This window comes from Bombina bombina, chromosome 6 (genome assembly GCF_027579735.1).
Source record: "Bombina bombina isolate aBomBom1 chromosome 6, aBomBom1.pri, whole genome shotgun sequence".
Classification (NCBI taxonomy): domain Eukaryota; kingdom Metazoa; phylum Chordata; class Amphibia; order Anura; family Bombinatoridae; genus Bombina; species Bombina bombina.
This window is the reverse complement of record NC_069504.1, coordinates 654,235,931-654,262,943: the sequence shown is the minus strand read 5'-3', so window position 1 is coordinate 654,262,943 and position 27,013 is coordinate 654,235,931. Positions and strand designations below refer to the sequence as shown.

Genomic DNA, 27,013 nt, shown 5'->3' with positions numbered 1-27,013 from the left:
TTTAAAAAAAAAAAAAATACATGTACAAATCCCCAAATCCAGAATTCCAAAATCCAGAATTATTCTGAAATCCAGACTTTTCCATTAATTAAAAAAAAAAAAAAAATTATTAAAGGACTGCTCAATGTAGTAGAATTACATAATTAACAACTGCATAATAAAATGATTTAACACCTTAAAAAAAAAAAAAAAAAAAAAAAAAAGAGACAAATGTGTGCAGGCACCAATCAGCAGCTAGCTCCCACTAGTGTAGGATATGTGCGTATGGCGTATTCTTTTTCAACAAGGAATACCAAAAGAATGAAGCATATTTGAAAATAGAAGTAAATTTAAAAGTGTCTTAAAACTAAATGCTCTATCTAAATCATACAAGTTTAATTTTGGTTTTCCTATCCCTTTAACTGTGGTAAAAAATGAACAAATGGAATAAAAAACGTATGTAAAAATAGGACAAGCAGCATTTATGAGGCGTCCTTGCTTTAATGAAACATCTGGTATATCCTATGTATCTTGCTGCTAGTGCAGTTGTGTGTGTGTTGTTTTCAGCCTCATGCTAGCAGTGAGTAAATATGTTCATTGAAAGGAAATACAGTAGATGGCACTGCTGCACTACAAGAATTTCATTAGAAAAAGTTGCATGTGCTTTATTTTTGTTGGCTGCATTCTCTTACAAGAAATCCTAATTTCAGTATGAAATGGTATAAACACTTGATTTGTTCTACCTTGTGTAAACGCTTCTTTCTCTGACTTATAGATTCAGACTCCAGTACAGATATTTTCTGCCACATGATGCCTTTTTACAGCTATGATGTGCCCCATACATGTGGTCCAGACCCCAAGATCTGCTGCCAATTTGATTTTAGGCGTCTCCCTGGTGGAAGAATCAATTGTCCATGGAAAGTGCCCCCAAGAGCTATTACTGACTTTAACGTAGCCGAGAGGTTAGTACATAACCCTAGGGAAATGTTATATCTGCATATGTATGCAATAAATAATTATATTTATTAAACAAAATAGTAATTGGTCTTAAACTATACATATTGCATTATACAAAAGACATATAGCAGTATTCTCCACAGAAAATTTTGCCAGCTGAGTGGCACTATGAAGTAGCCGGGTGGCACTATGAAGTAGCTAGGTGGCACTATGAAGTAGTATCATTTACTGCTCCCTAAAGCACAAATTAATTGCATAATTTAACATAAATGTATTCAGTGATAATTTGTGCAGGAAAAAAAATGATTATTTTTAATATTAACTAAGTTTAGCTTAATATTGACTACAATTTTAGCCGGGTGGTCAGTAAAATCAGCTGGTGCACCCGCTAAAAAGTTCCTGGAGAGAACACTGTATAGGCATTACAATATCAAGCTATAGTCCTCGCATATATCTTTTAAAGGGACATGAATGTCAAAATTTAAACTTTTGAGAGACTTTTCAGTTTACTTATTATTTTTAAAATGTATTTTGTTCTTTTAGTACCCTTTATTGAACAGCATTACTAGGTAGGCTTGGGAGCAGCAGGCTAGCTGGTGGTTAGTGGCTACATACATATGCCTCTTGTCACTAGCTCACATATGTATTTAGCTAGGTCTCAGTAATGCATTGCTGCTCTGAAGCTGACTTTTAACTATGCGCTTAATCAATTTGCAGGGGTCAAACTCCAATTGTTCAGGTTAAAGGGTTACCAAATGCAAGTTGAGTAGATCTTGTTGTTCCTCCAAATTCCCATACCCTTTAAACAAGTGGTAGCAAATTATACAATGCTTTTTTTTTCCTCTCTCCTTCATCTAAGGGCAAATCTATTGTTAGATCAGTATCGCAAGAAATCTAAATTATACCGCAGTAAGGTGGTCCTCGTTCCCTTAGGCGATGACTTCCGTTATGACAAAGTACAAGAATGGGACGCGCAATTCCTCAACTACCAAAAACTCTTTGATTACATGAATTCTCACCCAGAACTGCATGTTCAGGTAAGGACTGAGAACACCAATTAAAAAAAGTAATAAAAGAAAAAAATAATCTTTAATGATTCAGCTAGAGTATGATATTTAAAAAAAAAAATCTAATTTACTGCCATTATCAAATCGTGCAAACGTTGTGAGGTACCAGCTCCTACTGAGCATGTGCAAGAGTTCACAGTATGTACTATATACATTTGTGATTGGCTGATTGGTGTCATATGATACATGGGAGATGGAAATAAAATGAAACTTTGTATTTTTTAGTATGCATTTGTTAATTGTGCAGTTCTTCTGTATTTAATTGTCCTTTATGAAGCAAAGTAAAAAACTTTAGATGCAGCTTTACTCTGTAGTGTTTTCTTCATTCTTCTTATCACTGAAAAATCATATAGCCATGTATTTTGTATGTACCAATTTTGTTACTGGAAAACGCTTATTAGTTCCAGAGTAACATATTTTTCTCATGTTTAGATATTTTTAGGTGGATGTTAATATCTTGAATATATTTAGGAATATCAAAAAATGTTGGTGTTTTAAATGTGGTTCTTTGAACTATTTAGTAACACACGTTTTCCTCGCATTGCTAACCATATAGGCTCGCTTTGGAACACTATCAGATTACTTTGACACGCTGTACAAAACCATGGGCGTTACTCCTGGTACAAAGCCTCCTGACTTTCCGGTGCTCAGTGGAGATTTCTTCTCCTATGCTGACCGAGAAGATCACTACTGGACAGGATACTACACATCCCGTCCCTTTTACAAAAGTATGGACAGGGTGCTGGAGTCTCACATCAGGTAGGAAAGTAGAGCTAAAAATAGGCCCTGCCCTGCAGCGGGAAAAACATCATACAAAATCATATGAAACAAAGAGCTGCAGGTATTTTGCCTCAGACCCGTTTTGTCCTTTCAGTTACTGTAACATCTCAGGTCATTGGTCCATCTTTACTCTATGCACAGTAAGTTGTGTTACAATCTATCACGTATGTGGGCTGATGGCTCAGTAAGGTTACAGTAATGATGTGCATATACATACAATGATTTCATACAGTATTACTGGGATTATGTTGTCAGCCTCATCCATGATGGTAAACGCTAACCTAACCGCAATCACTGTTAACCCAAGAAATCTGCACCCACATAATGGGCAAAATGGAGATAGAAAAGAATATTGTAGAATAGGTCTCAGGGATGGTGTGCGTTTATGTCTGATATTTCTCTCTTTATGGGGAGGTAACTAAGGAAATTCTTGTAATAATTATGTTATATTGTACTAATGTAGTCTAGTGAAATATGTATGGCAAATATTTATGTATATATATAGCGGGGATATGAAGGAGCGTCTGTTTATAAAACTTCTTCAAGCAGTTTGTACTGAAAGACTACGCAAGCAGACCAGTACATATACTGCACAGGCATAGATTACATAGCATAACTACCTTGGCTTGGCTCCCCCTAATTTCTTTTAGATTTTTATAACATTTTTGTTGATTTCAAATATGGATTTTTTTCTTTAGAGGAGCAGAAATTCTCTACAGCTTGGCAATTAATCATGCTCGAAGGGCTGGAATGGAAACCAAATATCCTCTCTCTGATTATGCTTTGTTGACTGATGCCAGACGCAACCTTGGATTGTTTCAGCACCACGATGCCATTACTGGCACATCAAAAGAAGCTGTTGCCATTGACTACGGTGTACGGTGAGTGCAGTTTTGGATCCCATAGACATTATAAAGATACAATGATAATGTATGATGTACAGACACTTTTCTTGCTTTATGAGCTAACATTTAATTTTCTAAGCCAAGTTTCACCTGCTCTTTTCTCGTACTAACATTTTTCTCTTTCTGAATATTTTCCTGCATGTTCCAGTTTGCGTATGTTCATCTCTCTGTCATACTCAGGTTACTCCACTCGCTGATGAACTTGAAACGCATCTTAATTAATGCAGCTCACTACCTCGTTCTGGCAGACAAGGAGAAATATCACTATGATCACTCTGTGCCATTCTTCAGCACGGTAATTGGTTTCTAACCATAGCATGATCACACTACTGAATTAATTTTAATACTTGAGTTTTCTGTGGAGTGAATAAGTGGCTATTTTAAAATTAAAAAAAAAACAGAGAAAATATGTATTATAAAATTATGCATTTTAAAAACAAACATTTAACTGCTGTTTTGCAGATGCATAATATAGATTATTTTCTACAACTTTTCTCTGGTGTTGTACCCAGACTTATTTTCACCATTGTTTTTTATAGAAAATTGTTGGTTTGGTACAAAATGTTTGTGTATCCCACTCGTACTATGCTTAGCTATCCTGGCAGTTATAAGGTTAATATACAGCTACAAATCAAAGAAGTGCCACTCTAGAGGAAATATCTAGTTTTCTTAGATGTAGAAGATAGAAAGTCCATATTTAATTAATTAAAATATTGCTGAGTTAATTGATCCGTAAGGGAAGGATGTATATGCCCGGCTTCCTTTTTGATACGATACTGATTTCAAATCCACACAATAAAGCACAGCACACAGTGTATTATTAGGTATGTTTTAAACACAATTTCTTCTGTTAAGTGTGATCAGTCCACGGGTCATCATTACTTCTGGGATATTACTCCTCCCCAACAGGAAGTGCAAGAGGATTCACCCAGCAGAGCTGCATATAGCTCCTCCCCTCTACGTCACTCCCAGTCATTCTCTTGCACCCAACGACTAGATAGGATGTGTGAGAGGACTATGGTGATTATATTTAGTTTTATATCTTCAATCAAAAGTTTGTTATTTTAAAATAGCACCGGAGTGTGTTATTACCTCTCTGGCAGAGTTTGAAGAAGAATCTACCAGAGTTTTACTATGATTTTAGCCGGAGTAGTTAAGATCATATTGCTGTTTCTCGGCCATCTGAGGAGAGGTACACTTCAGATCAGGGGACAGCGGGCAGATGAATCTGCATAGAGGTATGTAGCAGCTTTTATTTTCTGACAATGGAATTGATGAGAAAATCCTGCCATACCGATATAATGTCATGTATGTATACTTTACACTTCAGTATTCTGGGGAATGGTACTTCACTGGAATTACACTGTAAAAAGTACATAAAACTTTTTAATAACTAAGAAATTATGTTTAACGTTTTTGCTGGAATGTAAAATCGTTTTCATTTGCTGAGGTACTGAGTGAATAAATGTTTGGGCACTATTTTTCCACTTGGCAGTTGCTTGATCTTTTTTCTGACAGTTTCTGTTCTCTCTCACTGCTGTGTGTGAGGGGGAGGGGCCGTTTTTTGGCGCTTTTACTACGCATCAGAAATTTCAGTCAGCAGCTCATTGTATTTCCTGCATGATCCGGTTCATCTCTACAGAACTCAGGGGTCTTCAAAACTTGTTTTGAGGGAGGTAATTTCTCTCAGCAGAGCTGTGAGATTATAGTTGACTGAGATAAAAAACGTTTATTCTGTAATTTTTTTCTGCTTTCAGAATTAGTTGTCTTTTGCTAATGGGATCAAACCTTTGCTAAAGTTGTGTTGTTTACAATGATTGAGGCTATAACTGTTTCAGTTTATTAATTTTCAACTGTCATAAATCTTCTGTGCTTCTTAAAGGCACAGTACGTTTTTAATAATATTCTAATAGAATTGTATTCCAAGTTGCAAGTTTATTGCTAGTGTGTTAAACATGTCTGATTCAGAGGAAGATACCTGTGTCATTTGTTGCAATGCCAAAGTGGAGCCCAATAGAAATTTATGTACTAACTGTATTGATGCTACTTTAAATAAAAGTCAATCTGTACAAATTGAACAAATTTCACCAAACAACGAGGGGAGAGTTATGCCGACTAACTCGCCTCACGTGTCAGTACCTGCATCTCCCGCTCGGGAGGTGCGCGATATGGTAGCGCCCAGTACAGCTGGGCGGCCATTACAGATAACTTTACAAGATATGGCCACTGTTATGACTGAAGTTTTGGCTAAATTACCAGAACTAAGAGGCAAGCGTGATCACTCTGGGGTGAGAACAGAGTGCGCTGATAATATTAGGGCCATGTCAGACACTGCGTCACAGGTGGCAGAACATGAGGACGGAGAACTTCATTCTGTGGGTGACGGTTCTGATCCAAACAGACTGGATTCAGATATTTCAAATTTTAAATTTAAGCTGGAAAACCTCCGTGTATTACTAGGGGAGGTGTTAGCGGCTCTGAATGATTGTAACACAGTTGCAATACCAGAGAAAATGTGTAGGTTGGATAAATATTTTGCGGTACCCGGCGAGTACTGATGTTTTTCCTATACCTAAGAGACTTACTGAAATTGTTACTAAGGAGTGGGATAGACCCGGTGTGCCGTTCTCACCCCCTCCGATATTTAGAAAAATGTTTCCAATAGACGCCACCACACGGGACTTATGGCAAACGGTCCCTAAGGTGGAGGGAGCAGTTTCTACTTTAGCTAAGCGTACCACTATCCCGGTGGAGGATAGCTGTGCTTTTTCAGATCCAATGGATAAAAAATTAGAGGGTTACCTTAAGAAAATGTTTGTTCAACAAGGTTTTATATTGCAACCCCTTGCATGCATTGCGCCGGTCACGGCTGCAGCGGCATTCTGGATTGAGTCTCTGGAAGAGAACATTAGTTCAGCTACTCTGGACGACATTACGGACAGGCTTAGAGTCCTTAAACTAGCTAATTCATTCATTTCGGAGGCCGTAGTACATTTAACTAAACTTACGGCTAAGAATTCAGGATTCGCCATTCAGGCACGCAGGGCGCTGTGGCTAAAATCCTGGTCAGCTGATGTTACTTCTAAGTCTAAATTACTTAATATAGCTTTTAAAGGGCAGTCCTTATTTGGGCCTGGTTTGAAAGAAATTATCGCTGACATTACAGGAGGTAAAGGCCACGCCCTGCCTCAAGACAGGGCCAAACCTAAGGCCAAACAGTCTAATTTTCGTTCCTTTCGGAATTTCAAAACAGGAGCAGCATCAACTTCCTCTGCCCCAAAGCAAGAAGGATCTGTTGCTCGCTACAGACAAAACTGGAGACCTAACCAGTCTTGGAACAAGGGCAAGCAGGCCAGGAAACCTGCTGCTGCCCCTAAAACAGCATGAATTGAGGGCCCCCGATCCGGGATCGGATCTAGTGGGGGGCAGACTTTCTCTCTTCGCCCAGGCTTGGGCAAGAGATGTCCAGGATCCCTGGGCGCTAGAGATAATATCTCAGGGATACCTTCTGGACTTCAAACACTATCCTCCAAGAGAGAGATTTCATCTGTCAAGGTTGTCAACAATCCTGACAAAGAAGGAGGCGTTTCTACGCTGCGTACAAGAGCTCTTGTTAATGGGAGTAATCCATCCAGTTCCACGGTCGGAACGGGGACAAGGGTTTTACTCAAATCTGTTTGTGGTTCCCAAAAAAGAGGGAACTTTCAGACCAATCCTGGACTTAATGATTCTTAACAAATTCCTAAGAGTTCCATCGTTCAAGATGGAGACTATTCGGACAATTTTACCTATAATCCAAGAGGGTCAGTACATGACCACAGTAGATTTAAAAGATGCTTACCTTCACATACCGATTCACAAAGATCATTACCGGTACCTAAGGTTTGCCTTCCTAGACAGGCATTGCCAGTTTGTGGCTCTTCCATTCGGATTGGCTACAGCTCCAAGAATCTTCACAAAGGTTCTGGGTGCTCTTCTGGCGGTACTAAGACCGCGGGGAATCTCGGTAGCTCCATACCTAGACGACATTCTGATACAAGCTTCAAGCTTTCAAACTGCCAAGTTTCATACAGAGTTAGTACTGGCATTTCTAAGGTCACATGGATGGAAGGTGAACGAAAAGAAAAGTTCACTCGTTCCACTCACAAGAGTTCCCTTCCTGGGGACTCTTATAGATTCTGTAGAAATGAAGATTTACCTGACAGAGGACAGGCTAACAAGACTTCAAAGTGCTTGCCGCACCCTTCATTCCATTCAACACCCGTCAGTGGCTCAATGCATGGAGGTAATCGGCTTAATGGTAGCGGCAATGGACATAGTACCCTTTGCACGCTTACACCTCAGACCACTGCAACTGTGCATGCTAAGTCAGTGGAATGGGGATTACTCAGACTTGTCCCCTTCTCTGAATCTGGATCAAGAGACCAGAAATTCTCTTCTATGGTGGCTTTCTCGGCCACATCTGTCCAGGGGGATGCCATTCAGCAGACCAGACTGGACAATTGTAACAACAGACGCCAGCCTTCTAGGTTGGGGTGCCGTCTGGAATTCTCTGAAGGCTCAGGGACAATGGAGTCAGGAGGAGAGTCTCCTGCCAATAAACATTCTGGAATTGAGAGCAGTTCTCAATGCACTCCTGGCTTGGCCCCAGTTGACAACTCTGGGGTTCATCAGGTTTCAGTCGGACAACATCACGACTGTAGCTTACATCAACCATCAGGGAGGGACAAGAAGCTCCCTAGCAATGATGGAAGTATCGAAGATAATTCGCTGGGCAGAGTCTCACTCTTGCCACCTGTCAGCAATCCACATCCCGGGAGTGGAGAACTGGGAGGCGGATTTCTTAAGTCGTCAGACTTTTCATCCGGGGGAGTGGGAACTTCATCCGGAGGTCTTTGCCCAAATACTTCGACGTTGGGGCAAACCAGAGATAGATCTCATGGCGTCTCGACAGAACGCCAAGCTTCCTCGTTACGGGTCCAGATCCAGGGATCCAGGAGCAGTCCTGATAGATGCCCTGACAGCACCTTGGGACTTCAGGATGGCTTACGTGTTTCCACCCTTCCCGATGCTTCCTCGATTGATTGCCAGAATCAAACAGGAGAGAGCATCAGTGATTCTAATAGCACCTGCATGGCCACGCAGGACTTGGTATGCAGACCTGGTGGACATGTCATCCTGTCCACCTTGGTCTCTACCTCTGAAACAGGACCTTCTGATACAGGGTCCTTTCAAACATCAAAATCTAACTTCTCTGAAGCTGACTGCTTGGAAATTGAACGCTTGATTTTATCAAGACGTGGGTTTTCTGAGTCAGTTATTGATACCTTAATACAGGCTAGGAAGCCTGTTACCAGAAGGATTTACCATAAGATATGGCGTAAATACCTATATTGGTGTGAATCCAAAGGTTACTCTTGGAGTAAGGTTAGGATTCCTAGGATATTGTCTTTTCTACAAGAAGGTTTAGAAAAGGGTTTATCTGCTAGTTCATTAAAGGGACAGATCTCAGCTCTGTCCATTCTGTTACACAAACGTCTGTCAGAAGTTCCTGACGTCAAGGCTTTTTGTCAGGCTTTGGCCAGGATTAAGCCTGTGTTTAAAACTGTTGCTCCACCATGGAGTTTAAACCTTGTTCTTAATGTTTTACAGGGCGTTCCGTTTGAACCCCTTCATTCCATTGATATAAAGTTGTTATCTTGGAAAGTTCTATTTTTAATGGCTATTTCCTCGGCTCGAAGAGTTTCTGAATTATCAGCCTTACATTGTGATTCTCCTTATTTGATTTTTCATTCGGATAAGGTAGTTCTGCGTACTAAACCTGGGTTCTTACCTAAGGTAGTCACTAACAGGAATATCAATCAAGAGATTGTTGTTCCTTCTTTGTGCCCAAATCCTTCTTCGAAGAAGGAACGTCTACTGCACAACCTGGATGTAGTCCGTGCTCTAAAATTTTACTTACAGGCAACTAAGGAATTTCGACAAACGTCTTCTCTGTTTGTCGTTTACTCTGGTCAGAGGAGAGGTCAAAAGGCTTCTGCTACCTCTCTTTCTTTTTGGCTTCGTAGCATAATTCGTTTAGCTTATGAGACTGCTGGACAGCAGCCTCCTGAAAGAATTACAGCTCATTCTACTAGAGCTGTGGCTTCCACTTGGGCCTTCAAGAATGAGGCCTCTGTTGAGCAGATTTGCAAGGCTGCAACTTGGTCTTCGCTTCATACTTTTTCCAAATTTTACAAATTTGACACTTTTGCTTCCTCGGAGGCTATTTTTGGGAGAAAGGTTCTTCAGGCAGTGGTTCCTTCTGTATAAAGAGCCTGCCTATCCCTCCCGTCATCCGTGTACTTTTGCTTTGGTATTGGTATCCCAGAAGTAATGATGACCCGTGGACTGATCACACTTAACAGAAGAAAACATAATTTATGCTTACCTTATAAATTCCTTTCTTCTGTAGTGTGATCAGTCCACGGCCCGCCCTGTTTTTAAGGCAGGTAAATATTTTTTTTTTTTTTTAAGTTATACTCCAGTCACCACTACACCCTTGGCTTCTCCTTTCTCGTTGGTCCTTGGTCGAATGACTGGGAGTGACGTAGAGGGGAGGAGCTATATGCAGCTCTGCTGGGTGAATCCTCTTGCACTTCCTGTTGGGGAGGAGTAATATCCCAGAAGTAATGATGACCCGTGGACTGATCACACTACAGAAGAAAGGAATTTATCAGGTAAGCATAAATTATGTTTTTTCTAAACATTTTAATTTTTCTTTATACATTTTACTGAGATTTCTCAATTCCATTCAACCCACTTGGAATGACACATTCTTGCATTTTGTTTGGTTGTATTACTGTTTTGTACATGATATTTATACCTGGTATTGGACACAGCAATATTGAGCTGAACTCTTCCTTTTGGTGCTCATGGTGTGGGGCCACTGTTAACCTTTACTTAAAGGGATAGTGAACCCAAATGTTTTTCTTTCACGGTTCAGATAGAGCATGCAATTTTAAGCAACTTTCTAATTTACTCCTATTATCTTCCTATCTTTGGCCACCAATCATTTAGCCTACATTTAGCCACCAATCGGCAAGCGCAACCCAGGTGCTGAACCAAAATGGGCCGGCTCCTAACCTTCCTTGCTTTTTTTTAAAATAAAGATAGCAAGAGAACAAAAAAAATTGATAATAGGAGTAAATTATAAAGTTGCTTAAAATTGCTCTATCTGAATCATGGAAAAAAAATTGGGTTTAGTTTCCCTTTAAATCACCAACACATACAGTCCACTGCATCAATCTTTATAAAATCACATCTTCTTTATTAAATGTTTTTTAGCTCATAAAAGCATTTTATAAAGAAGATGTTGTTTTATGAAGATTAGTGCTGTAGACTGTTAGTGTTGGTTTCTTACATGATAACTACATATGAAGTAGACCAATAGCTGTAGTACAAATTACTGTGGCCTATGGTAAACTCTATGTAGTAGGGTTCATGTATTCCTTTATCAAGCATCTGTTTTATGTATACATTTGATTTCACATTTTATTGTACCCCATCATGGCTATGAAATAAACTACACTTTAAATGATAAAACAAGCAATAATATAAATATTAAAAAGATTCATATCCATTGAGACAATAGAAAAGAGAAGCAACAGAGGGGGCAATTTAGTAGCAATATACAGTGTATTAATAAAAGCAAGTTAAAAATAAATATATTACAGTATGTAATGGTTTTCTCTGGCTATGCAGAGCATGAAATCATTTTTACTTATTTTTCAATTAAAGTACATTTTACGTATAGAACCTCCTTATTTTAAATAGATTGGGATGAAGCGTTTGTCGTACTTCAGTGGTGTAGCTACTACTCCTAGGGTTTACCAAAGTTCTTGCTTCCCTTATAGCAAAGATAATGTACCTAGCTTAATTGAATAGTTCCCTCTTAAAAGCTTCATCAGTACAGATGCCAGTCTTGTCATTGTGGTGATTCATGCTATTCAGAACTTCAACTGATAGGTCAATTTTATTCAGTTTTCTCTAACTTTGTTTGTTTTTTGTTTCTGAATAACCATAACTATGGTTGTTTTTTGTGTGTTTTTTATGAAGTCCATAATCTGCAGGACTGTACAGATAGTCAGGGTTCACAAGTACATGTGTAAGCCCTTCTCAAGGGACACCATGGTAGTTGATGGTTTGAGCGGTTGCATCCAAAAGTAGGCAAACAGAATTACTTGACCAGTGGAACACCACTATAAAGATTTGTCCCAAAAGATCCATCTTTCTTATTAGGCGAGGTTATCAGTCAATGTATGAAAGTACTCCAGGAATTTTTAGAATGAATAGCAATAGACTACTTTGTTTAGCCTGGAATCACTTTTATGCTTAGGGGAAGTGGGCTCTGTAATGTCTTCCATTACAATAAATATTCTGGAACACTATGCCAATTTTCTATTTATTTTTTTATCGTCCGGGTGAGCAGAGGTGAACCTCATAGTAACTTTCTTTTACAAGATATGACGAGTCCACGGATTTCATCCTTACTTATGGGATATCGCCTCCTGGTCAGCAGGAGGAGGCAAAGAGCACCACAGCAGAGCTGTATACATAGCTCCTCCCTTCCCTCCCATTCTCTTTGCCTGTGTTAGTTGTAGGAAGAGGTAAAGTGAGGTGTTAGTTTAGATTCTTCAATTAAGAGTTTATTGTTTTTAAATGGTGCCAGTGAGTACTATTTTTATCAGGGTAGAGCATCAGGCGTTTCAACTATGGGACCTGAGGAGATTCTACATTCTTGCTTCACTTCCCATGCTGGTGCTGCCCAGCTGATGGTCTTATCAGATATTACATAAGGCCCTATTTGTCCCCACAGATCTACAAGAGGTGATACCAAGGGACCTCTTCTACGTGTGGGACAGGTTCATGGTGTGATCAGCAATGCGGTATGTACAGTCTTTTTATTCTGGGGAGACAGTGTAACTCAGAACAGACTGGACGTTAATTGCTGTAAAAGGGGAAATCAACTTGCAAAAAGTGTTATTTGCCTAGCTGTTTTCCCTCTTATACGAACTATGTGAGCAGTGGGTTGGTGTGTATATAGGACCCGATTTCATTAAGGGTCTGAAACGGTGAGACTGTGACTCTATTGTCATTTTATCTCGGGCTGACGCTGGGGACAGTTTGGGAGTTTTTGCTCCGTGTTTTACATTATTTATTGTGGGCAAGTGTTGCAACAACAAATTTTTTGAGGGGACACATTGGTTATATTGCAGTCGGGTCTGCCCGACATTGATATTTCCCATGCGGTTTTCTATGGGTTTTTCTGATAACTCCCACGAAGGGCGCGACTTACGTTCGCGCATTTAGCCGCGCACTTGCTTTCCCGGCTTCCGACAGTCACAGTGTTTCCTATGTCCGCTTGGTTTCGGTTGATACAAGATCGCAAGCGGACTTAGGCAGCGGTTCACGGAGGTTGTTGGTTGTGAGGTAGGCGTCACAGCGGAGCTGTGGCTTGTTACAGGGGTTATTTTAGTCTTAACATAAAAAGGGGCTATTATAACCTTAGGGTTGTGAATAGGTTCTTTTATAACAACTATTTCTTCTTGTTGCACATTTGCAGTAAAATTTGTTTCGGTTTAAATTTTAAAGGCGCAGCACAGATTTTGTCATTAAATTTTTATCTATACCACGACCAATATTGCACTTTGTTTTTCTTTTTATCATGGCTAACCTACTGGAACATATTTGTTCTATGTGTTTAGCTTCCAATGTGGAACCCCCTCTTACATTTTGTCCCTCATGTACTGAGAGGACTTTACAATTTAAAGAGCAAATTTTCTTTAAGGCTAGCATATCTAAGGATGCTTCTCAGCTTGATGAGTCTCAGGGTATGCCGCAACTTTCTTCCCAAGCGTTGCAGCCTTTAACACCCGTTCAGCGCCATCAACTGCGTCCACCTCATTTACTCTACAGGATATGGCGGCAGTTATGTCATCCACTCTTACAGAAGTTTTGTCTAAGTTGCAAGTGTTGCAAGGCAAACATAGTAGAAGAGAGAACCAGTTGGTCCAGACGACGTCTGACTCTTTGATGGCGATCTCCGAAGTACACTCCCAGGGTTCTGAAGTGGGAGGTAGGGAGACTCTTTCTGAAGGGGAATTGTCTGATTCAGGAAGTACATTGCCCCAGACAGATGCGGACGTAATGTCCTTCAGATTTAAGCTTGAACACCTCCCGTCTGTTGTTGCGGGAAGTTTTGCTGGTACCACCAGGGAAATTGTGTGAGATGGACAAATATTTAGAGGTCCCTTCTTATTCTGATGTTTTTCCGGTTCCTAAGAGAATTTCGGAAATTATTACATGGGAATGGGAAAGACCGGGTATTCCGTTTTCACCTTCCCCTACTTTTAAGAAAATGTACCCTATAGCTGACGCCGTTCAGGATTCTTGGCAAACGGTCCCTAAGGTAGAGGGAGCTATATATACCCTGGCTAAGCGTACGACTATCCCTATTGAGGACAGTTGTGCTTTCAAAGACCCTATGGACAAAAAGTTGGAGGGTCTTCTTAAAAAAGCTATTTATTCATCAAGGGTTTCTACTACAACCGACGGCCTGCATTGTACCAGTCACAACTGCGGCTGCCTTTTGGTTGGCTGCCTTTTGGTTTGATGCTTTAAAAGAATCTCTTAAGACTGAGACTTCTTTAGAGGAGATAATGGATAGAATAAAGGCCCTTAAGCTGGCAAATTCTTTTGTTACAGATGCCGCTTTCCTGATCGCCAAATTGGCGGCTAAGAATGCAGGATTTTCCATTTTAACACGCAGAGCTTTATGGTTAAAATCTTGGTCTGCAGATGTGTCCTCTAAATCCAAGCTTTTGGCTATTCCTTTCAAGGGTAAGACCCTATTCGGGCCTGACTTGAAAGAGATCATTTCTGACATTACGGGAGGCAAGGGTCATCTCCTACCTCAGGATTAAACAGCAGAGGGTCAGACAGAGAAATTTTCGTTCCTTTCGAAATTTCAAGGGAGTACCCTCTTCCTCTTCAGTTAAACAGGAAGGGAATTTTGCACAAGCCAAGTCCGTCTGGAGACCCAACCAGGCTTGGAACAAAGGTAAACAACCCAAGAAGCCCGCTGCTGCTCCCAAGACAGCATGAAGGGACGGCCCCCGATCCGGGACCGGATCTAGTAGGGGGCAGACTTTCTCTATTTGTCCAGACTTGGATAAGAGACGTTCAGGATCCCTGGACACTGGATATCGTGTCTCAAGGGTACCAGCTGGAGTTCAGAAATTCCTTCCCAAGGGGAAGGTTTCTTCTTTCACGATTGTCTGTAGAGAGGCGTTCTTACGTTGTGTAAAAGACCTCTCCACTATGGGAGTAATTTGTCCCGTTCCAATACAGGAACAGGGGCAAGGGTTTTAGTCCAATCTTTTCGTGTTTCCCAAAAAAGAGGGAACGTTCCGACCCATTTTAGATCTCAAGAGTCTAAACAAGTTTCTCAGAGTCCCATCCTTCAAGATGGAGACTATTCAGACAATTCTTCCATTGATCCTGGAGGGTCAATATATATATACCGTGGACTTAAAGGATGCATACCTTCACATTCCTATCCACAAAGATCATCACCAGTTCCTAAGATTTGCCTTTCTGGACAAACATTTTCAGTTCGTGGCTTTACCCTTCAGGTTGGCCACGGCACCCAGGATCTTCACAAAGGTTCTAGGGTCTCTGCTGGCGGTTCTCAGACCGCGGGGCATTGCAGTGGTGCCTTATCTGGACGATATTCTGATTCAGGCGTCGTCTTATCAACTAACAAAGTCTCATACCGACATGGTTCTGTGCTTTCTAAGGACTCACGGGTGGAAGGTGAATCTAGAAAAGAGTTCACTAATTCCACAGCAAAGGGTTCCTTTGCTGGGAACTCTAAAAGATTCTATATCCATGAAAATCTTCTTGACGGAAGTCAGAAAGTTTAAAGATTCTGAATACATGCCGAGCCCTTCAGTCCAATCCTCGGCCATCAGTGGCTCAGTACATGGAGGTAATTGCATTGATGGTGGCGGCAATGGACATCATTCCGTTTGCTCGTTTTCATCTCAGGCCTCTACAACGGAGTATGCTCAGTCAGTGGAATGGAGATTATGCAAATTTATCTCTTCAGATAGATCTGGATCAAGAGACGAGAGACTCTCTTCTTTGGTGGTTGTCGCCGGATCATCTGTCCCATGGGAAGTGCTTCCGCAGACCCTCATGGGTGATAGTGACAACGGACGCCAGCCTACTAGGATAGGGTGCAGTCTGGAATTCCCTGAAGGCTCAGGGTGTGTGGACTTGGTAGGAGTCTCTACTGCCAATCAATATTCTGGAGTTCAGAGCAATATTCAATGCGCTTCAGGCTTGGCCTCAGTTGGCTTCGGCCAAATTCATCCGATTTCAGTTAGACAACATCATGACTGTGGCTTACATCAATCATCAGGGAGGAACAAGGAGTTCCTTAGCGATGACAGAGGTATCCAAGATAATTCGGTGGGCGGAGGCTCACTCTTGTTATCTGTCAGCAATCTACATCCCAGGAGTGGACAACTGGGAAGCGGATTTTTTGACAGACATTTCTTCGGGGGAATGGGAACTCCATCCGGAGGTCTTTGCCACCCTGATTCTCAGATGGGGCAGACCGGAGCTGGATCTTATGGCGTCTCGTCAGAATGCCAAGCTCCCGAGATACGGATCCAGGTCCAGGGATCCTCAGGCCGAACTGATAGATGCCTTGGCAGTGCCTTGGTCATTCAACCTAGCTTATGTGTTTCCGCCGTTTGCTCTCCTTCCCCGGGTGATTGCTAGAGTCAAACAGGAGAAGGCTTCGGTTTGAGCTTCCATTGAGGCAGGATCTTCTCATTCAGGGACCCTTCCATCATCCAAATCTAATCTCTCTGCAGCTGACTGCTTGGATATTGAACGCTTGATTTTGTCTAAGCGAGGGTTTTCTGATTCGGTCATTGATACTTTGATTCAGGCACGTAAGCCTGTTACTAGAAAGATTTCCCATAAGATATGGCGTAAATATCTTTATTGGTGCAAATCCAGGGGCTACTCAAGGAGTAAGATTAGGATTCCTAGGATTTTTTTTTTCTCCAAGAAGGATTGGAGAAAGGGTTATCTGCAAGTTCCTTAAAGGGACAGATTTCTGCTTTATCTATTTTGCTACAGAAACGTCTGGCAGATATTCCGGATGTTCAATCTTTTTGTCAGGCTCTGACTAGAATCAGGCCTCTGTTTAGACCTATTGCTCCTCCTTGGAGTTTGAATTTAGTTCTTAAGGTTCTTCAAGGGGTTCTGTTTGAACCAATGCATTTCATAGATATTAAATTGTTATCTTGGAAAGTTTTATTTTTGGTTGCTACTTTTTCTGCTCGCAGAGTTTCGGAGCTTTCAGCATTTCAATGTGATTCTCCTTACCTTATTTTTCATTCCAATAAGGTAGTGTTACATACCAAACCTGGTTTTCTTCCTAAAGTTGTTTCCAACAAAAATATTAATCAGGAAATTATTGTTCCTTCATTGTGTCCTAATCCTTCTTCTAAGAAGGAGTGTCTGTTACATAACTTGGACGTGGTCCGTGCCCTGAAGTTTTAATTACAGGCGACTAAGGAATTTCATCAATTATCTTCATTATTTGTTGTCTTTTCTGGGAAACATAGGGGTCAGAAAGCTACGGCTACCTTTCTCTCTTTCTGGCTGAAGAGTATAATCCGTTTTGCATATGAGACTTCTGGACAGCAGCCTCCGGAAAGAATTACGGCTCATTCTACTAGGGCTGTGGCTTCCGCATGGGCATTTAAAAACTATGCTTCTGTTGAACAGATTTGCAAGGCTGCAACTTGGTCGTCTCTTCACACTTTTTCCAAATTTGATACTTTTGCCTCGTCCGAGGCTGTTTTTGGTTGAAAGGTTCTTCAAGCAGTGGTGCCTTCCGTTTAGGTTCCTGTCTTGTCCCTCCCTTTCATCCGTGTCCTATAGCTTTGGTATTGTATCCCATAAGTAAGGATGAAGTCCATGGACTCGTCATGTCTTGTAAAAGAAAAGGAAATTTATGCTTACCTGATAAATGTATTTATTTTACGATATAACGAGTCCACGGCCCACCCTGTCATTTTCCAAGACAGGTCTTTATTTTTGTTAAACTTCAGTCACCTCTGCACCTTGGCTTTTCCTTTCTCTTCCTACCTTCGGTCGAATGACTGGAGTGGGAGGGAAGTGAGGAGCTATATATACAGCTCTGCTGTGGTGCTCTTTGCCTCCTCCTGCTGACCAGGAGGCGATATCCCATAAGTAAGGATGAAATCCGTGGACTCGTCATATTGTAAAAAAATTTTTTTATCAGGTAAGCATAAATTTCCTTTTTTGAGTCCCCAAACTATTCATCAAATATGTATTTGTATCCCTAAACTAGAGAAGAGTAGAAATAGTTCTCACAGTGAAAGAAAAATGCAACAGCTCAGATATTACTTGCCATTAAAATAGACAGAATGATGAACCCTTGTAAATTCAGAAGAGCCTGTGTCTTTCCTCCAGTTTTCTTGCTGTTTCCTGTGATCCACAAGAAATAGGCAATTCTACTGGTACTAGCATGGCCAGGAACAACTTGTTTTGTAGACTTTATTCATTTGTCATAGCAGATATATTGCCTCTTCTTCAAATTAGCTAATTATATTGATTATATTGCTACCATGACCTGTAAGTGCCATAATTAACTCCACGGTTATTAAATGCTTGATTCAGACAAGCAAGTCATTTCTAATATAATGGCTTTCACCTCACGGATAGCTTGTAACTATAACTTATTGCCAGGAAATGGAACACAATGATTTGCTGTCTTTTACTTAGATTTGGTTTTGTCTATTACTAAAGTTATAGAATTATGGTTCACGCATTCTCTTTAAATCCTAAGAATGATCTAATGTTTTAAATCACAAACTGGAATTTGCCATAGCACTCAAATATTATTTATTATACGTCACTAAGGAATTCAGAAGAGCTAATGCCCTGTTTGTCAATCATTCTAAAGTCAGAAAAGGGCAGAAGGCTCTGAAATAATGTCTGACAAATTAATGTATTCTGATATACGTATGACTTATGAAATGTCAAAGATGTCCCCGACAGTTATGATTCATTCAGACTCATATCACTAGTATTATTGTATGTTTCTGGACATCTGTGCTATCCGTCACAAAGCTTCAGTAGAGCAACTGTGCAAAGTGGCTAATTGTTTTCCCACTTGTATTTATGTTTTATTTGCTCAACCACAAGCAGAATTTTATATTTCTGACCTAAGCGTAGACAATATGCCCACCCGTACTATGCTATAGGTAGATTTCATGCCTGGTTTTGCACACAGTCTTATGCACTGGGCATGTGCTTTGTGGTTAACAGTTGATAACTATTCAATTTATGAAGAAGAACCCTGGACTTGCTCCAAAACATCACAGCCATTATCTAAGAGTCATGGAAACTCTCAAGTGTATGTATGCTAATATATTTATACATCGTGCTTCAGGTAGCATTTCAGTGCTTTAACAAAAGAACCCCACTTGCTAAGTGGTTGTGTTACATGTGAGTGTGATAACCTTTGTTGTACATTGCTTAATGTGCTTCATTAAATACTACACTTAAAAGAACTTCCTCTTTGTCTGGTGCTTTTTTTCTCGTTTAAGAAAAACATCTCTTTTTGTCTTGTCCCCTACAGATGGTATTTTCTAAGAACTAGCAGCCTGACAGTAACATAGACCTCAATATGTCTGTTAGGATTAATCCAAGTGATACTTAATTTCCTTAGTTTCTCTCAGACTATTTTGTGACAATCTACTTGTAGGAAACCTGTTTTGTGTAAAAGAGAGGAAGAGAGATCCACCGTGCACATATTGATTAAAATGTTATTGTTTTATGCCGGCTGATTTCATATATAGATCTATCTATCTATCTATCTATCTATCTATCTAGTCAGTGCTTGTTCTTGGTGAACAAACATATATTAAAGCTTTGGTACTGACCTACCTTTTCTGAATCCATTTTGTTTTAAATGCTTTAAAAGCCAAGGGTCGCTAGCTATACAGTACGTTCTGCATTGGCCAAGCATATTATATCTCTACAAAATAAATTATCTGTAAATATCTATGGTCACATAATTCAGACAACAATCTGTATGTTTTTTTAGGATGACAGCCGTTTAACCCAGGAATCTCTGCCAGAGAAAACGGTCATTAAGCTGGGTACAACTCCAAGGTGAGTTTAATGGCGGGTGCAGGTGGAAATCATTGATCTGTGTAAGTTGTGTTATTACAATATGGGTATTAATATATTCACTTTATTTTTAGAACAAAATTGTTTGACAGGAATACCTGCATAAAAAAAAAATTGCTGCTGGAAAAATAATGTAGTAGGCCTTCATCTCTTTTTGTAAGACAAAGAAAAGATTCTATTAAAAGGGAGATTAAACTTAAAATTTTATTTAAAAAAAAAGTTTAACCCTTGAAGTTTGGTGGGTGACACACAATGCCTTTAGTAAGGATGACAATTACATGTCATCCTCCTGTGGACGCATTTTCAAATAGATAACATTCTTGCAAAACTGCTGCCATAAAGTGCTCCAGAAATGGGCTGGCTCCTAAGCATACATCACTGCTTTTCAACCAAAGATACCAAGAGAAGGAAGAAAAAATGATAATAGAAGTAAATTAGAAATTTGTTTAAAATCGCATGCTCTGAGTCATGAAATAATTTTTTTGGGGTTTCATATCCCTTTAACAATCCACGTTGCAGTGATTTCTATTAAGTATAACCCACTGATTTGTGGGTTTTTTTATAATAACAATGAAACAGACTGTTTAACATCCCTTTAAATAAAATCCCTATATAGCTTTGAATAGCCAGGTGTTTACTGTGGCCATAGTGATCATCTGGAGTAAATAAAACGAGCATTTAGTTGAATAAAGGGTTATGAGAGCCCCTATGTGCAGATAAGTTATATAATTATAGAACCTTATTGATATGCTGATACAACCTTGGAAATTTAGATACTATGGAGGGCATTATAGCCAGGTAATTACTGAGGATACCAAATTTCCATAGCTAGAATTTAAATTGACCAGTTTTATAGGTGTACAGTGTGAGCCCTTATGTTAATATCAAAAGTTCAAGAGACTTCCAAAAGGCTTTGTCTGGATTAGGGAAGGTCCCCAAGCTGCAGGTTGCAGCATAAATGCTTTTTTTTTCAACTTTTTCTTATATATCATGGTATATACATAAAATTATTTTAAAGTATGAATCTGTTGGGTCTGCTGAAAAAAAACAACAATATATAGTTTGTCTGGATTTCTCACTAAAAAGGACTTCCAGTAGTGCTTAAATGTGAGCAGCATCTAAAAGCTCCAAAACAGTTTAGCACAGGAATGTAAAATAGCTGAGCATCTAAGGGGTTAATTAATATATAGGGGGGAAACTGCAATGCATTTTCTTTATTTATTTTGTCTGGTTTTCCTGTAATTTAAATTTGGGGCTGGGCTGACCCTTCTACACATTGCACAGTGATTGTTTGATATGTGCAGGAATTTATTTATGTGTCGAAAGCCAAGAGGATTTTCCAAATATGTGCCTCAGGACGGCAAAGCTATTCAAAGTTTGCATAGACAGTGTAAAATATTTTTAAACTTATATCTTACATGCAACTTTTGTGATGCAGATAATAATTTTGGATGCATTGATAATGTTTTTATAAACATTCACCAATAGATGTAAGTCAAGAAAAGACTATAAGGAGCAATGCAAATCATTTAAATGAATGGATGTCTGCTTGTATTAAGTTTGCTGTAAGTAAAAGTAGTCAATCTGTCTCCCTGAGTTTAGATGTATTTTTCTCTTCTACTTTCACGAATGATTTTGCAGACTTTCCAAGTCACTGAAGATGCCAATACCTCTCACAGAAATTGCATCTACCTGACTTGAATGGGAAGTAGGTCTGTTGCTCAGAAACCGGTTTCCCCAGAAGCGTTTTACTTTTTTGGCTCATACGAAATGGTTGTTAAATATATATTGCTTAGGGCCTATATCTCGCTGGCAAGGAGAAAAGTCACACAAAATCTTTGGGGGGGGTTTGAGCGTTATATATTGTAACGTATATTTCTCTCCTTCACATACAGAGCCCTGCATTAATAGATAAACACCTCACAAGGTAAAATTCACTTTTCCTCGCAGTACTGCTGAGACTTCTTAGACCATCTCGCCTGAGCTGAGAGCTTTAGATCATAAGGATCATAGCTGCAGACCTTTGTTTTTTTAGTGAGATTATTAAACCCCACATGAGGCATTATTGGGATATGTGGAAACAAGTAGGTTGATTAACGGTTCCTTGCAACTAGATGCCTTCAGTGAAGTTTACCACAAAGTATTATAATAGGAGTTATGTTGCAGAATTAGTTTATTTTGATATTTATTTTGTAAAATTTTACGGTGGTATCATAAAATCATTACAGAAGTGATGCCACATGGAGAAGTGGAACGGACAGGGCAACCATTTTCTCATTTGTTGCAATCAAGCACTTCATGGTATACACTTTATCAACCTTTGTTTTTAACCCAAAATAGAAGATAGCATTTTATTTTTTTTATTTTTTTCATTGCACTCTTTTGCATGACATATTAGACATCAAATTCTAGTTTTAAATCTGGGTAACTACATTTATTTTAGCATTGTTCTTACTTTCCTGGTGGCCTCAACCAGTAAATCATCGTATATAAATCATTTATAAAATTGTATTTATTTTCCTACTCATCCAGTTCTTCCATTTATTAGGATACTTAAAAATCTGTGTTTGCTCAGGGACACAAGGTTCTATGAGCCCTGATCCATTTAAAGGGGCAATAAAGTCAACATTTTAATTTGCATGGCATACTCTAAACCAGTGGTCGCCAACCAGTGGTCCATGAGAAGATGTTGATGGCTCTTGACACCATCAAGCAGGAATCAATCTCCTCTGATGGTGTCACCCCCGTCACACCGTAACTCCCTACAGTGCCTGACTGGACATCAGTGAAAATTGACAGAGGAGGAGTTAAATTACAATCACCCTACGCAGGTTGTGTAGTACAACTTGCGTAGCTAGATTGTATTTTTAACTCCTCCTGCCCTGCGCGCTGCTCAGAGGAAGTGGAATTAAAATATGTAAAAAAAAGAAAATCTTAAATGGAATATAAGAGAGAAAAAAAATTTCTTCCCTTTTTCTGTCTCTTTGTAGTAGTTTTTCTAATTCCTTCAGATGGACTTACATCACTGTCTGTCTTCCTCCCCTCCATCTTCTTCTTCTTTTTTTTTATTAAATATTCATTATTTTTCATTCTAATAATTTTCCAGAGCACAAGGCCATTCCACCTGAATTCCAGTAATTGCCATCCAGCAGATCAGCCATATCCCACAAGTATTATAGTAATTGCCAGTAACATCAGTCGTGGTTAGCTCACATCCATATTGAGAGCTTTCTGATATAAACTTAATTTATGACACCAATGTCTGTCCATGATCATAAGTAGTTTTGAATAATTCCTAACTGGGGAGATAACTTGGAAGTCTTGTGGTCCTTTTAAACATAATTATTTTTCCCCACTTTCTGCCTCTCTATTTCCAGCTCAAAGGTTGGCACTCACCCTTCATCTGTCATTTGGAAGTATTCTCTCAGTTCTGTCATTCAGTTAGTTAATTCCTAAAAATATTCTTAAAAATGTGTAAATGTATACATAATGTAAACTTAGCTATGGTTATACTAGTTATGTACAGTATGTGTGTGTGTATATATATATATATATATATATACATTTAAATAATGTAAACTTAGCTATGGTTATACTATATATATTGTCAACAAACTATAAGAGAAGAACAAGGACCAACAAAATTAATGGCCCAAAATAGATAGGGAATCAAGCACTCTTTTGCAAATACAATTGTATAATCAATCTGGCTCTAAATGTTATTTATAAGAAATAAAACTCTGAGCAGCACAATCACAATAAGCAAAGTATATTTAATAGTGAGATACCTTAAATACCAAAGATAGCAATAGCTAAATAGATAAATGCCAGGTGTATATTGTCCTAACATAGAATATTTATTGTACTAACATAGAATTTATTTTAGATTTAATCTGAGAACATGAGACAGTATAGGACCCTGGAGATGTGCACATCTTAGAATAAAAAATGACATGTACGCGATTCAAAACTACCTAGTACATTACTGCACCCAAGCTGTACACGGTACCCAAGACTGTGCAAGGGATTGTTACCGGACAGGTAAAGTGATAGGGATCTAAGTAATATCAGGTGCTTTGAAAGAAATTCAGGAACACATTAGTGATGGAGTGCCAGCAATTTCATAATAATAAATGCAAATATGTACATAACGTTATTGCAACAGAGTAGTTCGCAGTGTAGCAAAATGTAGGTATTAGTTAGTGCTAAAGTTGCAATCCAGGTCACACCAGGTTGACCTTCCACTATTAGCGGTATTGCCTTTAGCATAGAAAGTTGCAGACCTCCATAAGCAAGTATAATGATTAGTAGCAGCACTGCAGACACGTTTAGCAAAGCAGATATCCTGATAAATAGCAAGACTGCAGATAAAGGCAATAAGTCAGCGTGATAAGCAGCAAGAGTCAGACCAGGCTAACCCTCCATATACTGCATGTACGTTCAGTCACATTCCAATATTTGCCAAATGTTAGAAAACTTATCTGAAGCTAGAACGTCCGCTGTAAGAGTCAACTAGGTGCTGCAGTAGCATATAGTTGCTCCTGGGAATGGAAGCCTTGCCATTGTGTTCCGTGTAAACTTGCGATACCAAGCTTAGTAGAAAACGCTGAGTTGCTGTAGCGTGGTCTGTCAGCGTGCACACTTCCGGGTTGGTCACATGTCCATCAGTGATCCAATGCCTACGATCCTGATCGTTTCACCCACAATGCCAAATGATAGACGGGGCTTCCTCAGGGCGGATGGATCATAGCCCTGCAGGGAGGGATTATAACTGCAAAAAGCACCTCCCTTATTTTAACCTGTTATATGCCTATATTCATAGTTGCATGAAATATACACCCTGCATGTGTGTTTGTAAATATATATAGGCTATTGTAAGGTGCTCACACAACATTTTTACTTATCATGACATTCATTAAATTAACACAACCTGTATTATATATTATTATTATTTTATTTTACTTTACCATGAATTGCAACTATGGCGTCAGAGAAACCATTATTGAGGGAGCGAAGTAATAAAGAAAAAGAAATAATTTTATTTACAATAAGCGTCATTCATTTAAGCAAAATGCAAAAATAGATTAAAAAAGCAATGGCTTATGCAAGAAAAACTGAGAGAGATTATCTCCTGTTCAAGCAAACTAAACATTCTAAATCAGTGATACGTCTAACTACGACATTCAATTGTCATTGGCAATCCATGAGGTCAGTCCTTCAGAAACATTGGCCAATTCTCTTAAGTGATGGCAATATTGCTGAGGAAGTTGGGACTTATCCCAGCCTAGCAGCAAAAAGAGCAAGAAACCTCAAGGACAATCTGGTCTCTAGCCAATTCAAACCTACTGAAAAAGGAGGTTGGCTGAAAAATCATATACCTAATGGAAACTTTCCCTGTGGAACGTGTGTAACATGTGAATACATGAAAAGAACCAAGACATTTTCTGGCAACAGTAAGAAATCTTTTCTTATAAATCACTTCTTCAATTGCAATACCGAAGGGGTTGTATATCTCTTGCAATGTTCATGCCCGGCGTTCTACGTGGGCAAAACGAAAAGGATCTTTAAGGATCGTATCAAAGAACACAGAGATGATATAAAAGGCAAAATACAAACCAGTAGTGTTGCGAGACACTACCAAGTGAAACATAATAGCAATCCCAGTTGTCTACGCTTTACAGGTATAGACAAAGGTATTTTACATGGAAGAGGGGGGGACAACGATAAGTGTCTGCTCCAAAAAGAGTGTAAGTGGATCTTCACTCTTAATGCACTGTCGCCAGTAGGTCTTAATGAAAAATTGGACATGGCTAGCGTCATCTAAAAAAGCCTCTTTTTCTTGTTTCATTCTGTATATCTATTTTTGCATTTTGCTTAAATGTATGACGCTTATTGTAAATAAAATTGTTTCTTTTTCTTTATTACTTCGCTCCCTCAATAATGGTTTCTCTGACGCCATAGTTGCAATTCATGGTAAAATAAAATAAAATAAAATAATATAATAATATATAATACAGGTTGTGTTAATTTAATGAATGTCATGATAAGTAAAAATGTTGTGTGAGCACCTTACAATAGCCTATATATATTTACAAACATACATGCAGGGTGTATATTTCATGCAACTATGAATATAGGCATTTAACAGGTTAAAATAAGGGAGGTGCTTTTTGCAGTTATAATCCCTCCCTGCAGGGCTATGATCCATCCGCCCTGAGGAAGCCCCGTCTATCATTTGGCATTGTGGGTGAAACGATTAGGATCGTAGGCATTGGATCACTGATGGACATGTGACCAACCCGGAAGTGTGCACGCTGACAGACCACGCTACAGCAACTCAGCGTTTTCTACTAAGCTTGGTATCGCAAGTTTACACGGAACACAATGGCAAGGCTTCCATTCCCAGGAGCAACTATATGCTACTGCAGCACCTAGTTGACTCTTACAGCGGACGTTCTAGCTTCAGATAAGTTTTCTAACATTTGGCAAATATTGGAATGTGACTGAACGTACATGCAGTATATGGAGGGTTAGCCTGGTCTGACTCTTGCTGCTTATCACGCTGACTTATTGCCTTTATCTGCAGTCTTGCTATTTATCAGGATATCTGCTTTGCTAAACGTGTCTGCAGTGCTGCTACTAATCATTATACTTGCTTATGGAGGTCTGCAACTTTCTATGCTAAAGGCAATACCGCTAATAGTGGAAGGTCAACCTGGTGTGACCTGGATTGCAACTTTAGCACTAACTAATACCTACATTTTGCTACACTGCTAACTACTCTGTTGCAATAACGTTATGTACATATTTGCATTTATTATTATGAAATTGCTGGCACTCCATCACTAATGTGTTCCTGAATTTCTTTCAAAGCACCTGATATTACTTAGATCCCTATCACTTTACCTGTCCGGTAACAATCCCTTGCACAGTCTTGGGTACCGTGTACAGCTTGGGTGCAGTAATGTACTAGGTAGTTTTGAATCGCGTACATGTCATTTTTTATTCTAAGATGTGCACATCTCCAGGGTCCTATAC

At 39.3% G+C, this 27,013-nt stretch overlaps 1 protein-coding gene across 2 annotated transcripts in view; it reads left to right on the top strand.

Annotated features, from left to right (window-relative positions):
* Positions 1 to 27,013, top strand: part of MAN2A2 (mannosidase alpha class 2A member 2) — a 162,533-nt gene that overhangs the window by 86,230 nt on the left and 49,290 nt on the right. For both annotated transcript variants that reach the window (XM_053717715.1, XM_053717716.1), the window contains exons 8-13: positions 755 to 941; positions 1,796 to 1,973; positions 2,560 to 2,762; positions 3,482 to 3,664; positions 3,869 to 3,983; positions 19,890 to 19,957. In XM_053717715.1, the coding sequence (XP_053573690.1) occupies positions 755 to 941; positions 1,796 to 1,973; positions 2,560 to 2,762; positions 3,482 to 3,664; positions 3,869 to 3,983; positions 19,890 to 19,957 (934 nt within the window). The remainder of the gene's footprint in view (positions 1 to 754; positions 942 to 1,795; positions 1,974 to 2,559; positions 2,763 to 3,481; positions 3,665 to 3,868; positions 3,984 to 19,889; positions 19,958 to 27,013) is intronic.